At 33.0% G+C, this 23,220-nt stretch overlaps 1 protein-coding gene across 1 annotated transcript in view; it reads right to left on the reverse strand.

Annotated features, from left to right (window-relative positions):
• Positions 1–970: 970 nt before the first annotated feature.
• LOC123709742 (metabotropic glutamate receptor 2-like) overlaps positions 971–23,220 on the reverse strand; it is a 58,933-nt gene continuing 36,683 nt past the window's right edge. Inside the window, exons 8-17 of the mRNA XM_045661268.1 lie at positions 19,603–19,709; positions 19,098–19,247; positions 17,191–17,324; positions 16,787–16,953; positions 13,779–13,937; positions 12,460–12,622; positions 10,121–10,334; positions 2,865–3,016; positions 2,126–2,231; positions 971–1,626 (exon numbers count right to left, since the gene is read on the reverse strand). Of these exons, the coding sequence (XP_045517224.1) occupies positions 1,445–1,626; positions 2,126–2,231; positions 2,865–3,016; positions 10,121–10,334; positions 12,460–12,622; positions 13,779–13,937; positions 16,787–16,953; positions 17,191–17,324; positions 19,098–19,247; positions 19,603–19,709 (1,534 nt within the window). The 3' untranslated portion in view covers positions 971–1,444. The remainder of the gene's footprint in view (positions 1,627–2,125; positions 2,232–2,864; positions 3,017–10,120; positions 10,335–12,459; positions 12,623–13,778; positions 13,938–16,786; positions 16,954–17,190; positions 17,325–19,097; positions 19,248–19,602; positions 19,710–23,220) is intronic.

Below are 23,220 nucleotides of genomic sequence, written 5' to 3' on the forward strand. Positions count from 1 at the left end.
GTTCGGGAAATTTCGATTTGTAGGACGTAGATAGACCGTAGACGACCGGAGACCAAGCTTTATAACAAAGAATTCAAGTCTATTGCGGAAGCGGATCCATCGCATACTACATTTTAGTACCTCACGAATTGAGTGAAGCAAATCGACTAACGCGCCTCGACTGCTCCGTTACATTACTCAACCGGCACAATAATGAAGGGATTTTAAATCGAATCATTACCTGTGATGAAAATTGAACTTTTTTAAATCTGGGCAGACGATTACGGCAGATGTCTATTGTCAGCAAATGCAAATCATGATGGAAAAGTTAGCTGCTAAACAATCAAGACTGGTTAATCGCTCTAGGCCACTGCTGTTTACGACAAAGCTAGACCACACAATGCACAGCAGTTGCTACCAAATAAGAGGAGCTTCAATTGGAATGTCTAAGACATCCACCGTACTCGCTTTGCTCCAACAGATTACCATTTTTTTCGATATTTGGATAACTTCTTGCAACTCTGAAGTCAAAACCGCCTTTCAAGATTTTATTAATTACCGTCGGAATGGTTTTATTAGTAAAGGGATAATTGAAACTGCCTATAAGGTGGCAAAAGTGTAAAGATAGTGAAGCTACACATACTTTGTTTAATTAAATTGAGTTTTTATGTTTTACACATAAAATTAAAACACTTTCAACATCAATTTGTTTAATCATTTGAGTTAATATTACATAGGAATTATGTACGACACAAAATGGTTAAATACATAACGGGGTAAGCAAAAGACGGAGTGAAAACTCTTTAAATTACTTGAGCATTATATATCCTTAATTCTACATAATAAAGTTTTATAAATACAAATTTACGTATAACACTATAAATATTAATTTACACTTTTTAATAATAAATGTAGTATTCTTCAAATTCTTTAACTTTAAGAATATATAGAGATGTGATAATTTGTAAGTACAAATTAGTACAAACCGCAATCCCAAAAACTCAGCGATATAATTTTCTTGTAATAACACATTGTGCGTTTTAATTGTTACTATATACCTCTGAATAAATTATTCCATTACTAAGAATGTATTATTTAGCAGTGAACATATCCAACAATACGGATGAAACACTTTTAAACACTACCTATAATTATGATGGTATACAGCATACAATTCTTATCCTACGCAAGGGCATATTAAAATTTATATTTAATAATATTTTTCACTCCGTCCTGGCTCAGGGCTCATCCCCATTAGTATTTATTGATGAAACTGTACAACATATTTACAACATCACTATGCGTCTTTTCCTTTAATATATACACAAAATATACAAGAATTTTTACAATAACTTTAAACAATGATAGGTTTTCGTTCACGTATCCTACAAGAACAACTTTTCTTTCTTAAAATAATATTGTTTTTAATACATACGTCAGTTAAAGATTTTGACGTGGTTCGTTGCTATAAGGACTCGGATCTATCGTTTGATTTTAATTTATTTTCTGAATCGCAATTAGCAATTTTTACGTTTGATTTCTTCTTATCTTCTTTTTCGTCGGCTTTCAGTAAAACAGTTTGTCCGTTTGTTAGTTTGTTGAAGTCGGCTGCAGCCGTCTGTGTTTCTTTATTAGCACAAGGTGGCTCTGTAATTAAGATCTATGTTAATTTATATATGAAAACATAATGTATCTATATAAGCAACAATGTACAATTAAGAACGTCTATTAAAAAAAATTAAATGTTTCTAAATTTACATTTACAGCCAGTTCCCAATTTACATGGATTTACAGAAATAGACTTGGGTTAAGTTTTTTATTATTTTTATTTTACTGGCAGGAGACTCATCTAATGTTAAGTGATACCGCTGTCTTAAGATCACAATGCTAAAAGGCTCGCAAGTGCGTTGCAGTGTGTTTAAGAATTGTAACGCGCTTTTATTGAAAGTATAAGTAAGTCGTATCGTATATGATTTGTAATGCATTAAGTTTGAAACCAAATCATTTTCATCGGAAGCATGGTCACGTATCTTCTGTTCCGTATCTAATCAAATATTTGACGGTTGTATATTTTACGGTACAGCTACAGTTTGTTTAAAAGTGTGATTAATAACGCTTAACCTCATTACGGAGAGCGTAAACTCACTTTTAACGGCCGGATGGGGAAGGGCGGCCATCGGCTTCCGGCTGTAGCGCACCGGCATGATGCTCTGACGTACGTTTCTTTCCGGTCGTATGAGGATTATGTACAACTGAAATGTTAAAGGGAACGTTATTTAAAAATGTTATATAGAATTAACCCAATGGCGCTACATATGGGTCTTGGTCTAAATTGGAGCTGTTTCTTTGATCTCTTTTCTTTTATAGATGAAATTATTCTGATCTTGTTATATAGCATCTATTTTAATCTGTCAAACTAGTTTTCTCCATTAAGTGTAGTAGTATAAGTTCTGGGTGGAGACTCTAGGCTGACAATGCTGAAATGCGCCACATTTAGTTTAAAATTCAAGCAGATATCGTATTTTTGACATTCTGGATACAATATAATGATATGACATTGCGTGCGTATTTAACAACATCATTATAAAATCCAAATATATCTTAATTGGCCGCAAATGTGAATTTCGTGTATGAAAACGGAAGACCTAAAATTCATTAGTGAAAACACTAATTTCATTGGCATTGACATAACATAAGATATGTAACATTAAATATAATATCTACGATAATAATATGTCAAAACTTTATTGAATTGAATATTATATACGCTAGTGACAAATAATGTTGCGGGACAAATTTTCCGTTATTATGTATAAAATTAAATAAATAAAAGTCCTCAATAGATTTAAATAGGAGTGTTAACATTTCGTAATATGAATACTTACTTTCGGAGAAAACAAGCAGATGAGAGTAACACTAGCACTCAGAGATATGGTGACCGCCATGCTCGTGATGCGCAGTGGCACGTGACTCGCAGTACCAAAGTATAGTGGCACAAATGCCAGCCAGATCACACAGGTGGTATACATGGTAAAACCTAAAACATAAAATAAACTTATGTATTGATCTGCAACTCAAAAAGTTTGAGAACAACTTTTAACTAATTTTAATCCATAACGAAAATTTATTAGAGAGGTGGATTACAATTCTCCTAAGCAGCTCCCTGAACCAGATGGTTCGTTTGCCTTGAAACAAAACTTGAGTGTTGCCTATTATATGTACGCACATTATTTATAATACCTATAGCATATAACATTATTTTTTAACACCACCAAGAGCGTATATATCTAAGGCTACCAAATTTTATTATCGATTAGTAAAATTGGTTGTTTATTATCTATCTTGTTCGGCTCATTCGGGAGAACTGAGTACCAAAGGGTTAAGCAAGATAAGTTTTGTTTACATAAATATTTACACCCAGGCGTTAATAGCATGAAAACATCTTAATCTCACGCCACAGAGGGTAGTAGAAAATAATTAGACACTAGTCCCTCGTAAAAGCGACGTAAGTACTAACGCTGTCGAGCCCACCCTTACAGATTATTGGACTTCTAAAAGTCAAAAGCTCAGAGAGGTCGTTTAAGAAAATCTTTTCGGCCAGTATTCCGTAAGTCGAACGTTTATTGGTTAACTGTTTGAGAGAACAATTTCATACGTTTAATACTATTGGTTTATTTATCGTTTAGAAAAACTTTTTTCAAACACAAACAGGATACATTTAGTTCCAGTTAGGATAATTTATTTAGCAAGTTTTAGGCTTCACTCTGCGTCTCTCATCCCAGCTCATATATAAAGGAAAACATTTCACGGCACGCTTTAGACCTATCGAAATTTAAAGTCGAAACATGATCAGCAGCTACATCGTAACATCACGATAGTAATCTAAATGTTCATGAAGAGATGAAGACATCTGAGATCTGAGTGTTTTTAATTTTGCTCGTCTACTTTGTTACTTGTTGTAAGCTTTTAACACCGAATAAACCAATACATTCGCAAATGTACAATTTATACTCAAGAATATTTGCTCTGATTATTTAATAAAGTGCTACGTAATGTAATAATATAATTGGAATAATCCCACACGCTTAACCGTTAGGTGTACACTGCGTTGATATTATTATGCGGTCAACAACTAGTGTTAGTTTTTAGAATTCGTTCTTTTGACCACCTATTCTACAGATGACTCCTCAAACATTCGCTTTTACATTTTACATGTCAATGTAGTCTAAGCCATCGATAAATGACCGGAAAAATCTTGTAAGACTCGATCTTTTTATTGTTAAGCTTTGAAAACAATCGACCTAACATCGCATCTTATCGACTTTTAACTACGCGAACTTTAAAGCATTCACGATAAAACACTCGCGGTGTTATTTAAAAGTATCGAATTTACTTAAATATTCACAGGAATTAGAATTGAGCACTGGAGGAGTTTTGCTAAACAGAGATACATACGCATATATTATAATGTTCCCATTTTAAGGTATAGTAAAAATATATTAATGTCTACATAGTATTAATAAGATATAAATCCAATATGTCTGCGATTTCGGTAAAAATAAGATTCGAGTAGGTGACGTAGTATGTACAATCGTATTGTTTAGATTTTTCATTAAATAAAGAATACAATACATTACTACGAGGAAAGAGTGTCGTTCATTTTAAGGTGTTATGTTAGGTACATATTACAAGGTAACAATGCCAAATTACGTCCGTTTTTAGTCACGTATTTTGAAAGGTAAATACACTCTTATCTAGTCTAAATATTTGTCAAACCATATTCCTCTATAATCATTGTAACTTGAAAAAAGCTCTGGAATTAAAATCTCATTATGTACACGTATTACAATTTTACGCCGTGATTATAAATGTTACTATATATCAATAATTTAAAAAAAAATCATAACGAACAAATATCTGTTTTTTATAGGTACAGAAGTCTGTACCGTGGAGGCGCCACATATTTAATGTGTTTTTATATACGTCTGTAAATAATATAGTTTTCAACTGTTTTCTCGTTATAAATCACTTTGAAAATCAAAGCGGCGGTAATCCATTGACAAAGTCGGGGCCGCAAATAAATCAATTTCTTGCTTGATACTGAATATTTTTGACAAGATTAATGACCAAAGGTAGATATTAATCGTTTACACGTAACAAAATTCATAACGGTTACGCATAACAGCATTATTTATAGCGTTTGTGTATGTCGGATTGTGTGTTTTCATTTTAATTGTCATGAATACAAATATATTTGTATATTAAAACGTCGAAGAATCAGTTCGATTTTCAATAAGTTGTTGTTGGCCAATATCTTAAAATTGACATTTAAAATGTCAGAAGTCATTCTTAGCGCTAAGTCTCGACTCTGAATTTAATCGGGTGTTGATAAAATAATTGTTGATCTGTGTGATCCGATTTCTTAAGAGCATAAAAAACTACCTGAATTGTGTTTTGCACTTAGGTTTAAAAATAAATAAATAACTAAATTTGTGGCGCTACAAAGTTTTTGGGTTTGGGCCCAGATTTTTGTATTCGTTTTATTTGTCAATCTAATAGGCAAGCAGGTGATCAGCTTCCTGTGCCTGACACACGCCGTCGACTGTTTGGTTCTAAGGCAAGCCGATTTCCTCACGAAGTTTTCCTTCACCGTTCGAGCCAATGTTAAATTCGCACATAAAAAGAAAGACCATTGGTCCACAGCCGGGGATCGAACTTACGACCTCAGGGATCGGAGTCCCTCGCAGATGCCACCAGAGCCACTAACTATGTTTAAAGAGAAAACTTGAAACATGAAAAATCGTAATATAACGTTAATACAATATTGTCGCGTCGTCCGATATACATTTAAATCTCCATCAAAAACCTTTGTAGGATTTTATGTGGGTTTAGGGTTTAAGCTTTAAAGTAACTAGTTTGACCATAAGTTCTGTTACAAATTAAAATACATATTTTTCAACTTTTTAATAATTTTGAATTTGGAACAAGTATTTTATTTTAAAAACTTCTTTCATTTTTGCAAAAGATCGGGGCGGCTGCGTGTCATTAGAACTACAAAGGCTGTTAATGCTGTTAAAGCGAGAAATGAAGATTCCCGCCAGCACTCTCTCGCGTATTATCAAGTTTTAAACAAGATCTCATCGGTGCTTGTCCTCGATATACAGGACATGCCCTATATCAATCTTTACAATTAAAGATACGCACAGAAATATCCTCTTTACCGATGAAAAAACTTTAGCCCCCAGAATCATTCAATACCAATCATGGTCACGGACGGCAGCAAGAGTGACAAAGAGGACGATAGCTTTAGTTTTTTCGACTTTATTTCGGCCCCGTTTTTCCAACAGGAAAAAGCGGCGCCGAAATAAAGTCGAAAAAACTAAAGCTATCGTCCTACTGCACCGTCTTCCAAGCGGAGGCGCTTGCTTTAGGAGTGGCTACAAAGGACGTGCAAATAGGAAACGACAAAACTTGTGCAATCTACTCGGATTCCAGATCGGTGCTACAGGCGGTAGTCAGCGGAAATTCATGGCACCCTCTTATCGTGGAGATAAGGCGCAACCTCAGAAGAGCAAACGAAAGCAACAAGAAAGTAAAACTTTACTGGATAAAAGCTCACTGTGGTCTCGCCGGGAATGAAAGAGCGGACGACCTAGCCAGAAACGCAGCAAACCATCTGAAGGCCAAACCAGAGTATGCAAGATGTCCGACATCCTATATTAAAAGGATCATTCGCGCAGACACAATCAAAAAGTGGCAGCAAAGGTACGCGGATAGTGAGCAGGGGTTGGTGACCAGGGTATTTCTACCGGACATAAAATTAGCATACAAATTCGTTAGACAAAGAAGACCAAACAGAAACCTAGTGTATATCATGACGGGCCACGGCCCCTTTGCTAGTTATCTAAACAGATTTAATTTAAAGCGAGACCCGTCATGTCCGTGTGACAACACCACGCCGGAAACGTCCTTGCACTGTCTGCTTAGCTGCCCAATGTTTGGGGTCGCGAGGCACGAGGTGGGGGAGAAGACTGGAATCTCATTAGTAGAAAACCAGCTCCCACAGTTCGTGTCCCGCGACGACTTACGGACACACCTTGAGGAGCTTTGTAATAGAATCATACAAAGTGTTCGCAGACGGAACAAGGACTGTAACACGCCAGTACATTCGACGGAAGGCGACGTCGGGGGGACGGGGCTTTCCCATGGATAATAACCGATTATCAAAGGAAATGCCCGCACCACTCGGCGTCGTGTCCAGATACAGCGTACGGTTGTCACACGTCACCTATATAAAAAAGTAAAAATGTAAAGATATAAATAATTGATGAATATAAGTATGCAATGTACAAAATAGATAAGGAACAAAAATGTAACTAAAATAGTTTTTGGAAATAAAAATAAATTACTACGTGTTTTAATCTAGCTGGACATTCCACGGCCCGGGGATAAACTTCGCCCGGGGAGTAGGCTGAGTAGGAAAAAAAAAAAATACCAATCATGGTATTTAATGGCAAAATGTGAAAATATAATTAAAGAACCGCGTTTAAAATTAATGACAGTTGACATAGCCACAGAGCATAGCACATTTATATTTTATTTGTAACCAAAAGTTATGTATAAGTTTTCTGAGTAAAAACTTAACAAAGTTATCTCAGAATCTACGGTACGTTTTAGCAAAGAAGTTAACACATCCGTTTTCAATTATTGTAACATCACGATAGTAATCTAATATTAACGATATTTGGTTCAGAAGTGCTTTCTGACAGAAATTTCGTTATAGATAAATAAGACCCTGCGTTTGGCCGAATTTTGATGAAATCTATTTTAATTTCTTTATGGTACTTATTGATATATATTATATTATGGTAAACGTGCCTTTTGATATCAATACCATGGTTTCGTTGATAGGGCACGGCTAGTTAATCAATTTGCCGTGTAGACATTTGACGATCAACTCAAGTCAGATTAGCAGCAAATTATATCCATAATCCGCCGCTTATTTGCTTACTAATTGGATTAGATAAACACTTAACCACAATCCTTAATTACAATTCAATTATGTATTACGATATCACAGACACAAGTAAAACGATGACAAATATTAATTTTCAATTATTGTTTCCAATTCCAATCCAAGGAAATAATATCTTTGACAATATTAGATATATTGTCAAAAGATATTATTTCCTTAGTCGATAATTTATGTTTACTAAACAACAAATTTAGATCATTCTACATCGCATTAACTTGTTTGTTTAATATATGATTAGTTAAGACTAATAATAAAATATTAGATGACACGAGAAAGAAAAGTTAATAGCAATCAAATTTAACCCAGGCTTTTGTTCTAGAATAAAATTATTTGGAAAATTAGTTTGCTAGTTCTAGAAATTACTTCCCGATTACTTGTTTATGACTATAATTTTGTTACGTGAGTGTAAAACATTCAGAAACATTAATCGATACAAACGTGAACTTTGAGTTAAAGGTATTTCTCTAAAATCATTGCTAAGAAAGCCCTCTAAACGTCGAGTTATCTAATGTAATAAATTTACATTTATGTCCATAAAATAAATTTATTTACTCAAGTGATTTTATTAAAATATTATAGACGACACGGCTAAATAATTCTATCAAAAAATAATATAAATTTGAATAGATAAAGGTGTGCAAATGCTGTCTATGAGACGTATGTAAAAGTTAACAAAGGAACTGCGAATTGATATCAGGTTTTAGCGAGATTAAAAATGAACGAATTTTCAGTAAAACTGGATGTAACAAAGGGTACTCGTATTAAACAATGGGAGAGGTGTGAGTCAGCCCTGTGAAAATATTTCAACAAATAAAAACTAACAGTCCACGATGAAAATGATTACGTTAACTACATCTCTTTGTACAAAGAGTTGTAGTTTCATATTTTATCTTTTAACAGCCTCAATTTTCAACGCTTTATCGACTCTATTTATTACACACATCGGGCCTTTCACGAGCTATTATACGAAAAATACAATATGTTCTGTGATACAATCATTTATATGGACAAGTATCACGTATAAAATAATAATTTTAAGCGCTTAATTCTGAATTACAAGTTTGAGGCGCACAGTGCATTCGTTACAAATTAGAATTAATTTTAAATCAAAGGTTTTTCATTTGCAACGAAATAGACTAACAGAATTTCCAGTTACCGTAGCACGTTTTTAACTTTACTTTCTTTATTTTAGTTCATCTTGTATCATCTTGGTAAGCATTTGAGATTTGCAGCTGTCGATGCCCTATGGTGGCTTTAGTCGTTATTGCTACACTTCAGCGTTTTACAGGTGGTCTAAGACGATCATAGGCTAACAACCAATGTTTATTATAGACTTTGATTTTTGAATTTAGTTGCGAGAGCGATACAACGATTAAAGAGGTCATATAATTTTGTCATACCATTATAATGTAGTACGAATTATCTTTAGCCTCAAACTAGGCGTCAGTTTCCGCGATTACCTATATCAGTGCCAAATTTATGTCCAGCGAGCATTCTGATTTATTACCATTAGCTTCAAACACTGCTCAGAATCATCAATTCGTTGTTTTTGATCGATTGTGAGCTCGCTTTGAACAGAGCTTTCGTATATCCAAATATTCAACTAGGATATGTCAAGCACATTCCTTCGATATCTTCAGGTATGTTATTCAAATTCACTTTCCAGTTATCCAAAATTATTTCGTGGTTGAAGTTTTCGTCGGTTCTTTGGGGCGTCCATTGCGTGTATCGTTATTTCTCTTCGTTTAAACTTAAACCAAATACTCCAGCAACCACTGGATTTATTAAATACTAGCAATGCCATCTAAATGTCCACCCCACCGATTATGTCACCACACGTCTAGGAAATTTATGAATTACTATTCAAAAGTCGTATTTTTTTCTATTTATCTTGTGGTGGCATTAAAGTTATAAAAAAACATTTTAATAGATGTCACATGTATAATTTAAAGAGCCTGTATTTTCTGCGTAATTTAGTTTCTTGATCAACTATGCACTCAGCTTATAATCGTCAGGGAAATAGTTTAAAATCATAGTACACAAGTAAAAGTTTAGCTTACTCAAGTGTAAGAGTACTATTATTTCATTGAGTTTTTCATTACTTACCAATATGTTTGCTCTCGTTGAATGCCTCGGGGATCTTCCTAGTCAGCACTGCATACACCGTACACACGAGGATAAGCACGATAGGGTAGAAGAAGGCGATCATGTATGATGCATCCACATATGAGTCACATACCAGCATATTGTCTTCCCGTGTTGGGTAGTGATACATCGCTCGGGCCGGAGCTACTATCATCCATACAACCACGATCAGAACCTAAAAAATAAAGAATTTTGTCTCAATAACGTGGTAGAACAATAGATTTCTTCTTGAGGCTTAAACTCTCTCAGATCAAAACTGAACTAAAACGTTATGAGGGTAGAAACAATTTACAATTTAAGCTAATACATCATCGAGACAACATCGTTAAAACATCGTTTCGAGATATTATTTTAATCAAACCATGAATAATCTCATCGCGACCGCATTACTTGAGTATTAATTTTCTTATAGATAATATTTGGAAGTCCTTACGGGCCATACACATATAAATAGAGGATACATATAGTATATAAAATTGGTTGATAATTATAGTTCATGAAAAAATAAATATCAAAGTGCGGCTAGATTAGGTTCATTTTCTCGTGTAACAAGAGTTTTTTGAATTGAGGATTTGCCGCCAATTCATAAAAGCAGATGATAAATGAATGCAATATACTACGTTAGGTTACCAAAGAGTTCTAAAATTGAAATTCAAAAACAGTTTGCAATGTTTCTAACTGGCCACTTCTAAACATTTTCAGTGTTACCCAAGTACATATTTTTAAACGTTTCAAGGCTGTAATTTGTGGTAATTTTTTTAGTTTTACTTCCACTGTGATCTCGCCTATTTAAGCTTTTAAACACTTATAGTTAACAATAAAATCCTAGTTTTTTACTTAATTTAAAGTTCACTCAGTCTATAAGGAACTGTCTTATTAACCTAGTCTATACAAAAGCTTAATAAAAGTAACGAACATCATTCCTAACTGCTCATAAACGAGATAAGGCCCTCGAGCGTGTTACTAGAGATAACTGAACCGCAAAACTAATTTAAAGATATAATGGCAGTTTGTCTATCTCGTTAAAAGCCTATTTTATAGCGCCGTAAACTAATCTAAATATTAGCCATTTATGGCAATATTCGTTTAGTTGTTTTAGTTCGTCGTCACGGGCGGTAAAATTTTAAATATCAAAACACATAATTAGTTAGTTACCCACAACCCAGGAACTCCCTAGTGTGTGGAATAGCGATAGATAACATAGTATAATAATATTAGTCACGAATAAAGTTTTATTATTATTTAAAGCATTTTTACTGCGGATGAACGCCGACAAAAGAGTTTTGGGTTGCTAAACAAAAGTCAATCTGTGGTTTATAATATAATTCAAAATTATTTTAATTCAAGACAATATTTAAAATAGATCTCATAATAATGGAATTGGGTATGTAAGTCTATACAATTAAACAAACGTACGTTCCATTGATATGTTAAAGTAACAATTTAAACGGATTTTCAGAAAGTTTCTTTTTCGGGTAAATTAGAGCAATAAATTAATTCAGGTTTGCTATTATATATATTTATAAGGTTTAATAAACTTTAAACTTTTTCTCACATTTGGATCGTCACCCGAAAAATCATGTTAAAATTCAGATAATGAACAAAATGCGAAAAAGGATTAAGAGAATAATTATTCACTGTTAAAAAAGAAGTCTCAAAACCCTTTTAAAGCTGGTTCTAACAAATTATGGGTAAGTCAGAACCCGTATTTTAAACAAAGAAAGATTAATTATTTTTAAGCGAAGATTGATGAGAAATCGATTAGAGAACCAACGGGTAGGTAACGTAGAAGTTAGGGTAGACGCTTTATTTAATTTATTGCTGTTTCTTAATTGATTGGAATGGTTACCGGATATGTGTTTTCCAAAAAAAATTGAATTAAGTTAAAAAATGCTAACATTATCGGAACTTCTGATCTGATCTATAATCTCTGACCAGCCTCTTTTAACTCGGTTCTAATGTCTGAGACCAGCAATAATAATATTGAATTAATTTTAAGATATAATTCTAATTTGGATTTATCGCGACATCCAAAATACTATTTTGTTCAGGAATTAACATTATTAGCCAAGCTATTCAGAAATTATAGAAACAGAGATATAAGGATTGACAAATTGTGTTAAATTAATCTGTGAACGTAGACACGCCACAATGTTCGATTTTGGCGCGAAACCAAGATGTGACAACAGACTTAAGTCATAATGGTTTCGCTTGAGTTTAAAATAACATTATAACCACATCTTGTTCAGTTTTACTGCTTGCTTAAGTAACTAACTTTGTATCATTTAAGATTTAATTACCTGTATAGATACAAGAGCAGTGCATATAGCAAGTTGAGAGCTGGGAGAGATCAGGATAGGTCTTTTCGCTGAGTGTTTACTTGCGTTAAATATTCGGGATATTCTGTTAGTTTTCGTCAGAAGTGCTGCGTATACTACGGTGAAGCAAAAACCAGTGCCGAATCTGAAACAGATTTACTATTACTATATGTACCACTTATATATAATTAACGGATTAACCGCCCTGCAGCTTTAGGAACGGTATGTATGGTAATGTCAGCTTGTTAGTAATATTATTATTATTTTTATTCTATTTGCAAAGCAAGCATTGCGTGCTTGACAAATCTTCAAGACAATTATACAATAAACATCAACAACCTCTATATTTAAATAGTTAAAAAACAAATACACAGAGTAAAAATGCTAAGGGCTCATCATTTAAGCGGTGACAATATGAAAATAATAAGAACCATAACTGGGCTAACATATGATTTTGTAATAGTAAATATAGCGAGTTTTCATATTTTGCCGAATCCGAAAGGGTGATGAGAACTTGGAGAAACTAATCGTGGTTGGTAACACAGAAGGTAAAAGATCACGTGGCCTTTTACCAACCGATCGACCGATCAAGTGAAAGACTCTTCGTCTTTAAAACTGTACACATAAGAGACGCGCTGAACCGAAACCGGTGGGAATAGATAGTCTGCTCCAGGCGCTTTCTTGCTGATCACGACGCTCAGACATGAGCTTCCGGTTAAGGAGAGTCCGAAGGTGACGTGCAATTGGCATAATAATTAAAATGCCGTGAAAATAATAAAAAAATGGTACTATAATTAATAAGACAATTTGATATGCTAGGTATATTGCCAATAATGCATTATTATGTATATTGTATGAAATATTTTTAACTTTAAATTTTCGATCAACCTACTTAGGAAAACTAACACAAACTATTTTCATAGAACATGAATAGGTCTTTATTAATAATTCTCATCCGAATGGATTCTATTCATTGAAACACAGTTGTCACTGAAGTTAATGTACGAATGAGCTCTTTATATTCTTCAATAGAATCACGTGAAATAGTTTGTCTTTGTATGTATTCGTTATAATATATATAAAACACGTTGTGTACGGTACATAGTTTATAGTAAAACCACAAATTTCTTGGTTGTATTTTTCACGCGCGGTTTTAATGGCCTTTAAAATTACGGTGATATTTACAGTCGAGACATAGCGCTAAGTACAACTCCCGTATATCAAAACGTATTGGATTTAGGCTAAAGTGGTGATCAGAAACGATTTTAACATATATAAGATACATATACGTAATGACATACCGTTGTATAGAACAAAGTATATCCGTGGGTCGAAAGACCAGAGCGAAGGTGACCAAGTAGCACATGAGGATTCCAGCAAGCAGAACGTATGATAGCTCCCTCCCACTCGCACGAACAACTGGAGTTGAACTATGCCGGACCCAAACACCGCAAACAAACCTGCGAAAATTAACCAGTAGGAATGAGATAATTTTCAATTACCGTACGTCTTTTGTCACGCTTGTTTGTAAATTGACACAAGAATGAGACACGTTCTATAGTTTATGGTGTGGATAATAAGAGGCACCTTCAACTATATATATATATTTGTTTAAAATGAAATATCACAGTATGTGGGTTACCACACTTCTGTAACTGCGTCATTGACAATTTTGGGAAACTAACAGACATTTTTCTCAATACAAGCACAATATTTTAAAGGGATTTTATTGATTTCACAGGAATCGATTGAAGCTCTATCCATGGCGGACCAATTAAATTAAATAAACTTATTGACTCAAATAATTGCCCAAATCAATTTTATAATTATTAAATATAAAAACGTACGTTATTTCAAAACAAGGATTTAAAAATAAAACATGCTTGTGTGTAACCAATTGATATTTTTAATTTATCCCGACTTTTGTCAATCCGTGACCATGCCTGCAAACTGTAAAGCTGTAAGTTGGTGGTTTTATTGCGATATAAGTATTATATTTATTTTAATTTGGATGGTTGGGCACCAGATAGAGGCCGGACGGAAGTAACATCTTGCCAGCTACGTTAAAGATTTTCGGGCTATTAATTGTAAACTTAGTTAATTTGTACCAAACGGCTATTTAACAGCTGAAAGGAATCTTATTCGCGATCATTAAAAAAAAATGGCACTAGTTCCCCTTAACAAAGACGTTGCGCGTGCGTGCGTCTCTGAAAATCTAATGTTCCCAGAGCGCTTTCCCAAATGCGACATAGAATGTTCTAGTCTTTAAATAAGCTGTAAATATCTAGACAAGCGGGCAGGCGGTTTGGCGAGGTGGGCAACCCTCAACACCAGGGGGGCTCGCGATTGCGTTGGCGGTCTTTTAAAACCAGGTTTTTACCTTTTTTAGAATTGGTACGCTCTTTTCTTGAATATTTAATAAATGTTAACATAAATAACATAAGCATTGCTGGTAATAACTGTTAAGATGGTTTTTAATAAATAAAGTACAAAAGTATATTTATATACCGTTACCAGTTCAGAATAAAATCATTTTAGATCACTCATTTATGAATGAACTTAGAGAGCCTTCAAAATGAAAATATCAATTTCTAAAGATTACAAAATAATATTTACTCTTCTTAATAAATTAATCCTAAATTTTAATTACTTGAGCCGGATTTCTAATTACGTAGAACTTAATCTGGTAGTTGATTGTTAACGTCAAACTCGACAAATTATTATTTCACGCTGCTGCCAACCTACACAGTAATCTATATTAAAAGTACCCTGTAACATCCAATAGTATAACGTTGAGTTTTTGTACCGCGTGATCCAAGGTCATATGGAAATTAAGGAAACTATGTTTATCCGTTCCGTTTTAAGACAAGTAGAGTTAATATGGTTTTAAGTTTAATTATAATATTAACGCTGTGCAATAATAAAAATAGAAATAAATAGCAATCATGATAACAACGACACCTCAATGAAACTGCTTTTTATTTACTTATAGACCATACGAGTTTTTCAAAAATGAAAAATAAATCAATGGCGCTACAACCTTGTAGATACAGATTTCTGTATCTGTTGGATGATCACTTGTTAATCTAATGGGCATGTAGTTGATTAGCCTTCTGATTAGACTTTTTGGGTCTAAGGCAAGCCGGTTTCCTCACGATGTTTTCCTTCACCGTTCGAACGAATGTTAAATGCGCACATAGATGAAAGCCTATTGGTTCACAGCCGGGAATCGAACCTACAACCTCAGGGATGAGAGTAGCTTTCACGCTGAAGCCACTAGGCCAACACTATATGAGTTCTTTAGTCGTGTACGACTTTTAAAAAGATTTATCATTCAAAAAAACACACACTAGCGTATATAATAATGATCTGAGAAATTTAAAATATTAAACAATTCTGATAGTTAACATTTAATAATCTTATTATGATGATATTACTATTATTTATAATAATGAAAATAATATTTTTAGAAATTGATTGTGGAAAAAGTGTAAATAGAATTGCAATAACACGGTTCGCTTGAAACAAAACATTGTAAATTTTTTATTCACGCGTACAGGATCTATAATAAATAGATTTTTTCTATCAAATGAATAGTACGATAAAAGTTATTTTTGGTATAAAAAGTTCTGGGCAAATTGGCAACGCCATTTGAAAACGTGCTTGTTAAAACTGAACAAAAATATATTCATGTGTTTTTAAATAAAACCCAGATAGTATTCAAGGTCTATAAATTAGTCCATGTGGATTTTTATTTACATACTTTTATTTTATTAAAAAAAATATGTACCAAATGAAATATTATAAAAAGGGACCTCCTTTTTTCTCTAGTGACATATTATGAAATATGAGAGAATACCAAAAAATAGTAATTAACGATTGTTATTTTCTAATTCATTTTTTTTTGTATGAGAGGCACCCTGACTTCTCGAGGCCAACACTACTCCTTTCTTTAATAAAATACACGACCGTATTAAGAACTACGAACAATGTAATTTTCGTTGAAATATGCATCTAATACAATCACGCTATAGGATTGTATTAGATGTTAGATGTTATATAGGACATAAATAAAACAGTTTATTGAAGCAGGCTGCAAATATTGGTCTACCATATAAATATCATACATTTACCGTTTGGTGGTGGTGGCGGCACAGACTAAAAGAAAATATTTCGTATTTAAAATTATAAGACTTGGGGAGCTGAAAAGACAATAAAAATGTATAATAGGCTTATTATGTTTCAATTTTTGATCTGTTATGTCCAGTAACCAGTCCATTCTAAATATATAGTACTTGTATATACTCACGCAGTCAATAAAATTCCGACTGAAGAAAAGGACATCGCACCAATGGCCCAGGCCGAGTCTGGTCGTAGATACACTTCCGGTATGGGTCTGCAGTTTGTCCTGGTGATGTCTGGGAGGGTCCCACGAGGACAGACCATACAGGCCGTCTCCACAAATGGTGATCGTATCTATGAAGAAAAGTTCAGTATAAATCTATGTCCCGATTTTTAAGGTTATTAACTATTTATTACTTATTTTATACAATTGTAGTTTAAAAATGTTATGGTATGTATATATCAATTATTTAAGATTCAAATAACATATTTGTAAAGTTTTTTTCTTCAAATAATTGCATATAATTTATATTACTTTTCTAATCATTTAAGCTAGCATTTAGAAAGTGTGAGAGAGATAATATGGTACACCTCATACTGAGTGCAGTTGAAGCAGTGCCAACAGCAGCTTTCTCCCTCCACGTACTGCTTGGCTTGCCCCAGCTCACACTCCGCACTACATACCGACTCAGGTGGTTTCCGCTCGCCCCATTTAAATTGGATCGCTGGAAATATATGTACACGTAAATTATAGATTCTGAAAATACATTTGAATCTAATAAACTTTTAAACACAAATATTTCAAATTTGTTAAATTCTTAAGGCAGATATATTTAAATTAATATAGTCAGATAAAAGACCCGCATTTTGTAGACAAATGTGGAAGCTTAATTTAGTCAAACATTGTGTGGAAATTTCATCCACACCAGGCGAGTATTTGCAGAATATTCACAAGCCGGAACCATGTGTAACAAAGTTTAGTTCAATTATACCATTTCCATCACACAGGATAAATAATTAGTGATAATTCGGGCATATACATATTAAATTATATCTATTGTCTTTGACATAGCTTTTACACGTTATAATACAAATAGCTTTAATCCGGTTAAAAATTTGTTTTCTTTGAATGTATATTAACTAATTAATATTCGGATCACTTTAGATATTTTTTTAGGACATGTGTGTGGAACATTACGATCTAGACTAACTTAAAAGAAATTAGTAATTTAGGTCTAACCCAATTTACTAATAAGGGTATTTAGCCGGAAACCCTGACACTTTTTTACTTTAAAGGGTTCCCAAATCTTACACATTATTTTTGTTATTCCAGCAGTATCAAAGGCAAAAATCTTAATGCCTGTGTATTTTATTAGGTTATTCTAGCATGTATATAGAGATTAATTTTTGTAATATATGTGTATCCAACTTTGTTTGTCTTCGGTATGGTACATACAGTTAGAAGTAGATTAAGCATGAGCCTTGCTATAGCACTATATTTCTTTAAGGTCCTTAGAGGTAGAGTAATTCCTATATGCATTTGGGAAAATAATTTCAATATTTTTAACTAACTCGCAAGAGGCCACCAAAATTCCTGAAGCGTGCGATCAATAATTAAAAACCTCTGTAAAGGGATTTGAGTGAAACTCAATTTGGGGAGTTACGTGAATCGTGACTGGAAAGCGTGGACGCTCTTTCAGGTGCCATCGATTGGGTTTAACGACTTAAATTATAACTTTATGCTCATCACGGGAATGGAAGTACAGTACAGTTACCCTATACTTTTTTTAATACATTCCTAAAATTTGTAATATATTTCCCTACCACGGTTGATTCGAAGAGATTCGAAGCCATTAATCACAAAAATATATAATAACGATAACAATGAAAGTAATAAATCTATTACAATGAAAGAAATTCTGTTATAATCTTAGTAATAATAATGTAAAATGAAATTATTATTTGTATTCATGTATATGATAATAAAAGCCTTATGTTAAATTTTATTTTATTTAACCAATTTCTGTAAAGTTGCATATATGTAGTAGATCATTTTCTGAAAAATAAGGTCATAAAGAAGTTTATTTTTTTATCTTTTGAGTATTAACGTATGTATTTATCTTGTATCAAAATATTAACGGTACAAATGATCACCTACTTTTGCATAATCATTTGTCAATAATTGTAAATACGTATACTTTGCTTTGTCAAGTAGATATTTTTGGGATCAACACTTTTAAAATACCTAATATGAAAGCAGCAAATGACCGTACAAGCAATTAATTCGCGCACATAAAAAACCCGTTGGCATATAGCCGAAGATTGAACGTAGAATCACCGTTCGGGGTTATAAAAGAATTTAATAATAGCTATAATAAGAACTATCTCAATTTATGGCCTATTTATTTCACGCTGTATTTTCTCACTTGTTCTCAACTCAACGATTTTTTTTTGATTGATCGAATGTTTGATTCGACAGTTCATAACTATGTGTGTACCATCAATATTCAGTTGTAGTTCACCATCGAGGTATTGTCCCACTTTCACCCAGTCGTAGACTCCTCGATTGACCTGCTTGAAGTGCAGGATGTTGTAGCGGGCAGGACCATCACCGTTTGCATCAAAGTGGAATTCATCTCCACTCAAACCTGTACATACAAGAAAAATCTTTTAATAGTCATATACATAAGACTTTTTTTATGTTACGTAATATATTAAACGATAATAGTCTTTCGGCCTTTGATATTTTCTTACATGAAATGGATAAAATTTATAATTATTGTATACGGTTTGTACAAAAATATATATAATATTTGGCTAAAAATATTTCTAATAGATATTATAAATATTGCTTATGTTACTACTGGAGCATATTAATGGTGAAATTTTGAAATTGAATCTGTACGTTTTGAGTTTATTCCTTACAAACAAAAACTCTTTTCAGTATTCAATATTATTATTAGTATATATTCGTTTCGTTGCTAGTTGATTTATAGTTTTTACCAGTAAAGTTAACTTTTCTTAAGTATCTGAGTAATTCAGCTCCACTGGCCGGCCGCATTGCGTCGCATAGACCATGTCTTCCACCACACACAGCTGCATGCATATCTCTGTAACAACAATAAATTATTGTTTGTATTTGTTTACGTCAAAGTAATTTCAGTTGTCATCTCGAACGTTCAAAATTTTTCATATTAATTCAAAAACATACAGCAGATTTTGGTATCATACTTAAGTACGTGTTTCTTAATAGCTTTCTGTGTTTCTTCACTCACGCTGATTGATTTTTGGAGCTGATGATTCGGAAAAAAGACTAAGCACAAAGGACTTATCTGATAATTCATTACTTATTTAACATGTCGTATGTTCCATAAGTATAGTCAGCTTTCTGTTTCGTTTCTGAAAATCGGCCTAATAGATGCTGCTTAACTCACCTTGTATTCCTTCATGGTGTTGAATGTGTCTATTGGTCTATTTGTGCACGGACGTAATTAAAAAAAAAGTATCGTGGTTGGGCTAGGGTTGACATCGTTAGCTAAAGACACTAAGCGAAATCATTTCAAGTAAAAGAAGGTATAGAAGTAGACACTTACTTCTAGTAATTAGAATAAATTACAAAGAAATCTCTTCATAGCGTGACAATATTCAAGAAGATGACTCAGCGCTCTATAAAAGCTTCTAAGTCTTATAATAACGTAATGCTGAGTGAGTAATTAATCATCTATAATTATCGCTAATGAATAACGTATTAAACAGAGTTGCTTTCAGCGAACAATTTACAACGAATTTTGAAATCACATCCGCTCTTCGAATAATTTGTTATTAATTAGTAATACAATTTTTAGAATCTAAATTAGGCTCAACTCCCGAGGAAACCTTTTATTTGATATGTACTACTACTACATGTTGTAATAAAATATTGAAAATTAAAAATCTTTGGACCCTCTGCAATTTTTTTTTGTATTTAGAAGTGCCGCAAGACAGTCTAAGACTATACTAAGTTGAGTGACTATAGATAAGTTTACATAGTTGTATGTTCAGAAATATTGTATGAAATATCAAACAAACATGAAGTCTTCTATGGTTTTAATTGATTTTTTTAAACCTCAACATATTAAGCATGGACTACATAATATATAGGAGTATATACGTATATAGGAGTGACAGTGCGCACAAATTTTCTCACCCTCGTACGCAGAAATTATATTTTCTTTGATTCTTTCCACCATAGGTAAAATTTACTATGGTGTCCTATTCCTTTAAATCCACTTTCATTGATTTTCAATAAAAAAATTAATATCGTGTCGTCAAATACCACCAAACTATCGTAAAACAGATGTAAATTTTCTTTGAATTTGCCGTTCTCAAATCACTTCATTGAAGTATACAAATCGTCTTGATTTTGAATGCTCAGAGCGGACTTAGTCAAGGCTATATTTAAGAAAATAAAATCAGCAACTAATATTTCTGAGCACGACTCTCAGATCATTAATAAAGCTTAATCCTGAAGCGATAATTACGAAAGGGTTTTTGTACTCTAATGTTCGTCTGGGATTATCGAGGTTAATCAGTAGGTACCACTGTTGGGTCATCTTTATCTAGATTATTTCAAAGAAAAACGCATCAAATCCAAAAAAAGTTAAATGTGAATAACAATAATCATTACACATTCTTTCAATAATCAGTAAAGATATGATATTGATTAATCTTTTTGCGATACAATATATATATTTTGTTAAATCAAATATATTAACTATTTCCCATTTCCGAATGAAATCTGACAAATAGTTAAGATACGGAAGTCAGTTTTTATAAAATTCGTTAACACATTTTAGGCTAATTACATCACTCAGGTTCACAGAACAAATTTTAACTCAGCTTAACAAAATCAAACATGGCGCATCTCCTTTGGGACTCACCGGAGCGCAACACGATATTTTATGACACGACTAAATTAAACATGTTTATTTGATGTCATGTTATAGATCTGCGTAATTAATAGCTAGAAATGTGATCTCTAAAATATAAGGAAGGGCAGCGCAAGCATACCGTAGGAATAAAACCACAATACTTCATTGATTTTGCAAAAATACGTAAATACCATCACTATTAAATGATAAAGCGGCGACAACCGTAGAAAATATTATATCAAAGGCATACTTGTACAGATTATTATAATGTAATTAAATTATTCGTGTACTCAAACTTTTCTTAAAAACCTTTTTTTATTAAAAATATAAGGTATAATAAATTACAATGGAAATAAGCGGTAAATTAAGAAATTAAATTTTGAATTCTCATCTATAATGTGTATAATAGCGAAAAGAAAATAAAAAATACTCTTCGTTTTAGTCGAAACAGCCATAAACAACTTTTTATCCACTTAGAATCGTAAAGTCCAGATGACGCGAACTTAATGTTTCTGAGATGTATTTGAATATAGTATACCACGGGGTTCACAAAATATTAAATAATTATAAATATATATACTTGATAGTAGATAGTACTTGCATGAAAAGCCTCTTACGTTTTATCAGCTATATATCTGTATCTAAGGTAACTATTTTCTTTGAGAAATTTTATATTTATTATTACTACGCGTCTTTAGAGTAATAATATCTAAAAGGAAGGTATTTCAAACTTAACAAGCTTCGTAGAGAAAATAGTTAAAGTTCTAAGAGAATATTTCATACAGAGAATTTATTACGCGAATTTGTATAAACTTTAACATTATTCATATAAATTCAAATAATTTTAACAATACATCCTACTGTAACTATCATATATTTAACTTAAGAATACTTTTACCAACGAAATAAATAGTTTAACACTAATGAACTACTTTGTAGACGCTGGTCTAACTATTTAACCATTGGCGCTACAAACTTTTTAGGTATGGGTCTCAGATATCTGTTTTGTGATCATTTGTTTTTCTAATACACAAGCAGGTAATAGGTAAGCCTTCTGTGCGTCATGAAATGAAAAATGAAATGAGCACATAGACAGAGCCGGTGTACAGCCGGAGATCGAACCTTCGACTTCAGGGATGAGAGTCTCACGATGATACTACTATGCCAACACTTCTCAAATGCTAGCCTATCGCTTGTAGAATTCTTGTCTTTAAAATCCATTCGAACTCGCGTAGTAGGCTTAAAACATTTAAATTAATATTGATAAAAAGGGTTCATATTGGCCATATTACTGGCCGAGTTTACGGCCTCTTCAGGAAACATCGCATTACATCAGTGGCAGTTCTCGCGTTTCATTAATAAACATATAACAGGACGAATGTTGTACATAAGTTTTAATAATGTATAGTACAAAATTATATAGGCACATTTAACTTTCAAATAGCTAAAGTTGACTGTATACAAAACTCCCAAAAAGTAGATGAATGCATCAAAATATTCTTGTGTGCTTTTGTCAACGGTTTTAGTCGTAGAAATTTTTTGTTCAATTATAACAATGGAATGCCTTTGAAATGGAAAGCCAAAGCGGGGATAAATGAGCGAAAACGGGGTGCCTGACAAATAGCGGAGGTTATAGGTTGATAATTGTGTACCACATCATTTCCGTTTCTAAACGAGAAACTGGGGAGACATTTGTTTATCGTATTTTTTA

The sequence above is a fragment of the Pieris brassicae genome, chromosome 5 (assembly GCF_905147105.1).
Source record: "Pieris brassicae chromosome 5, ilPieBrab1.1, whole genome shotgun sequence".
Lineage (NCBI taxonomy): Eukaryota > Metazoa > Arthropoda > Insecta > Lepidoptera > Pieridae > Pieris > Pieris brassicae.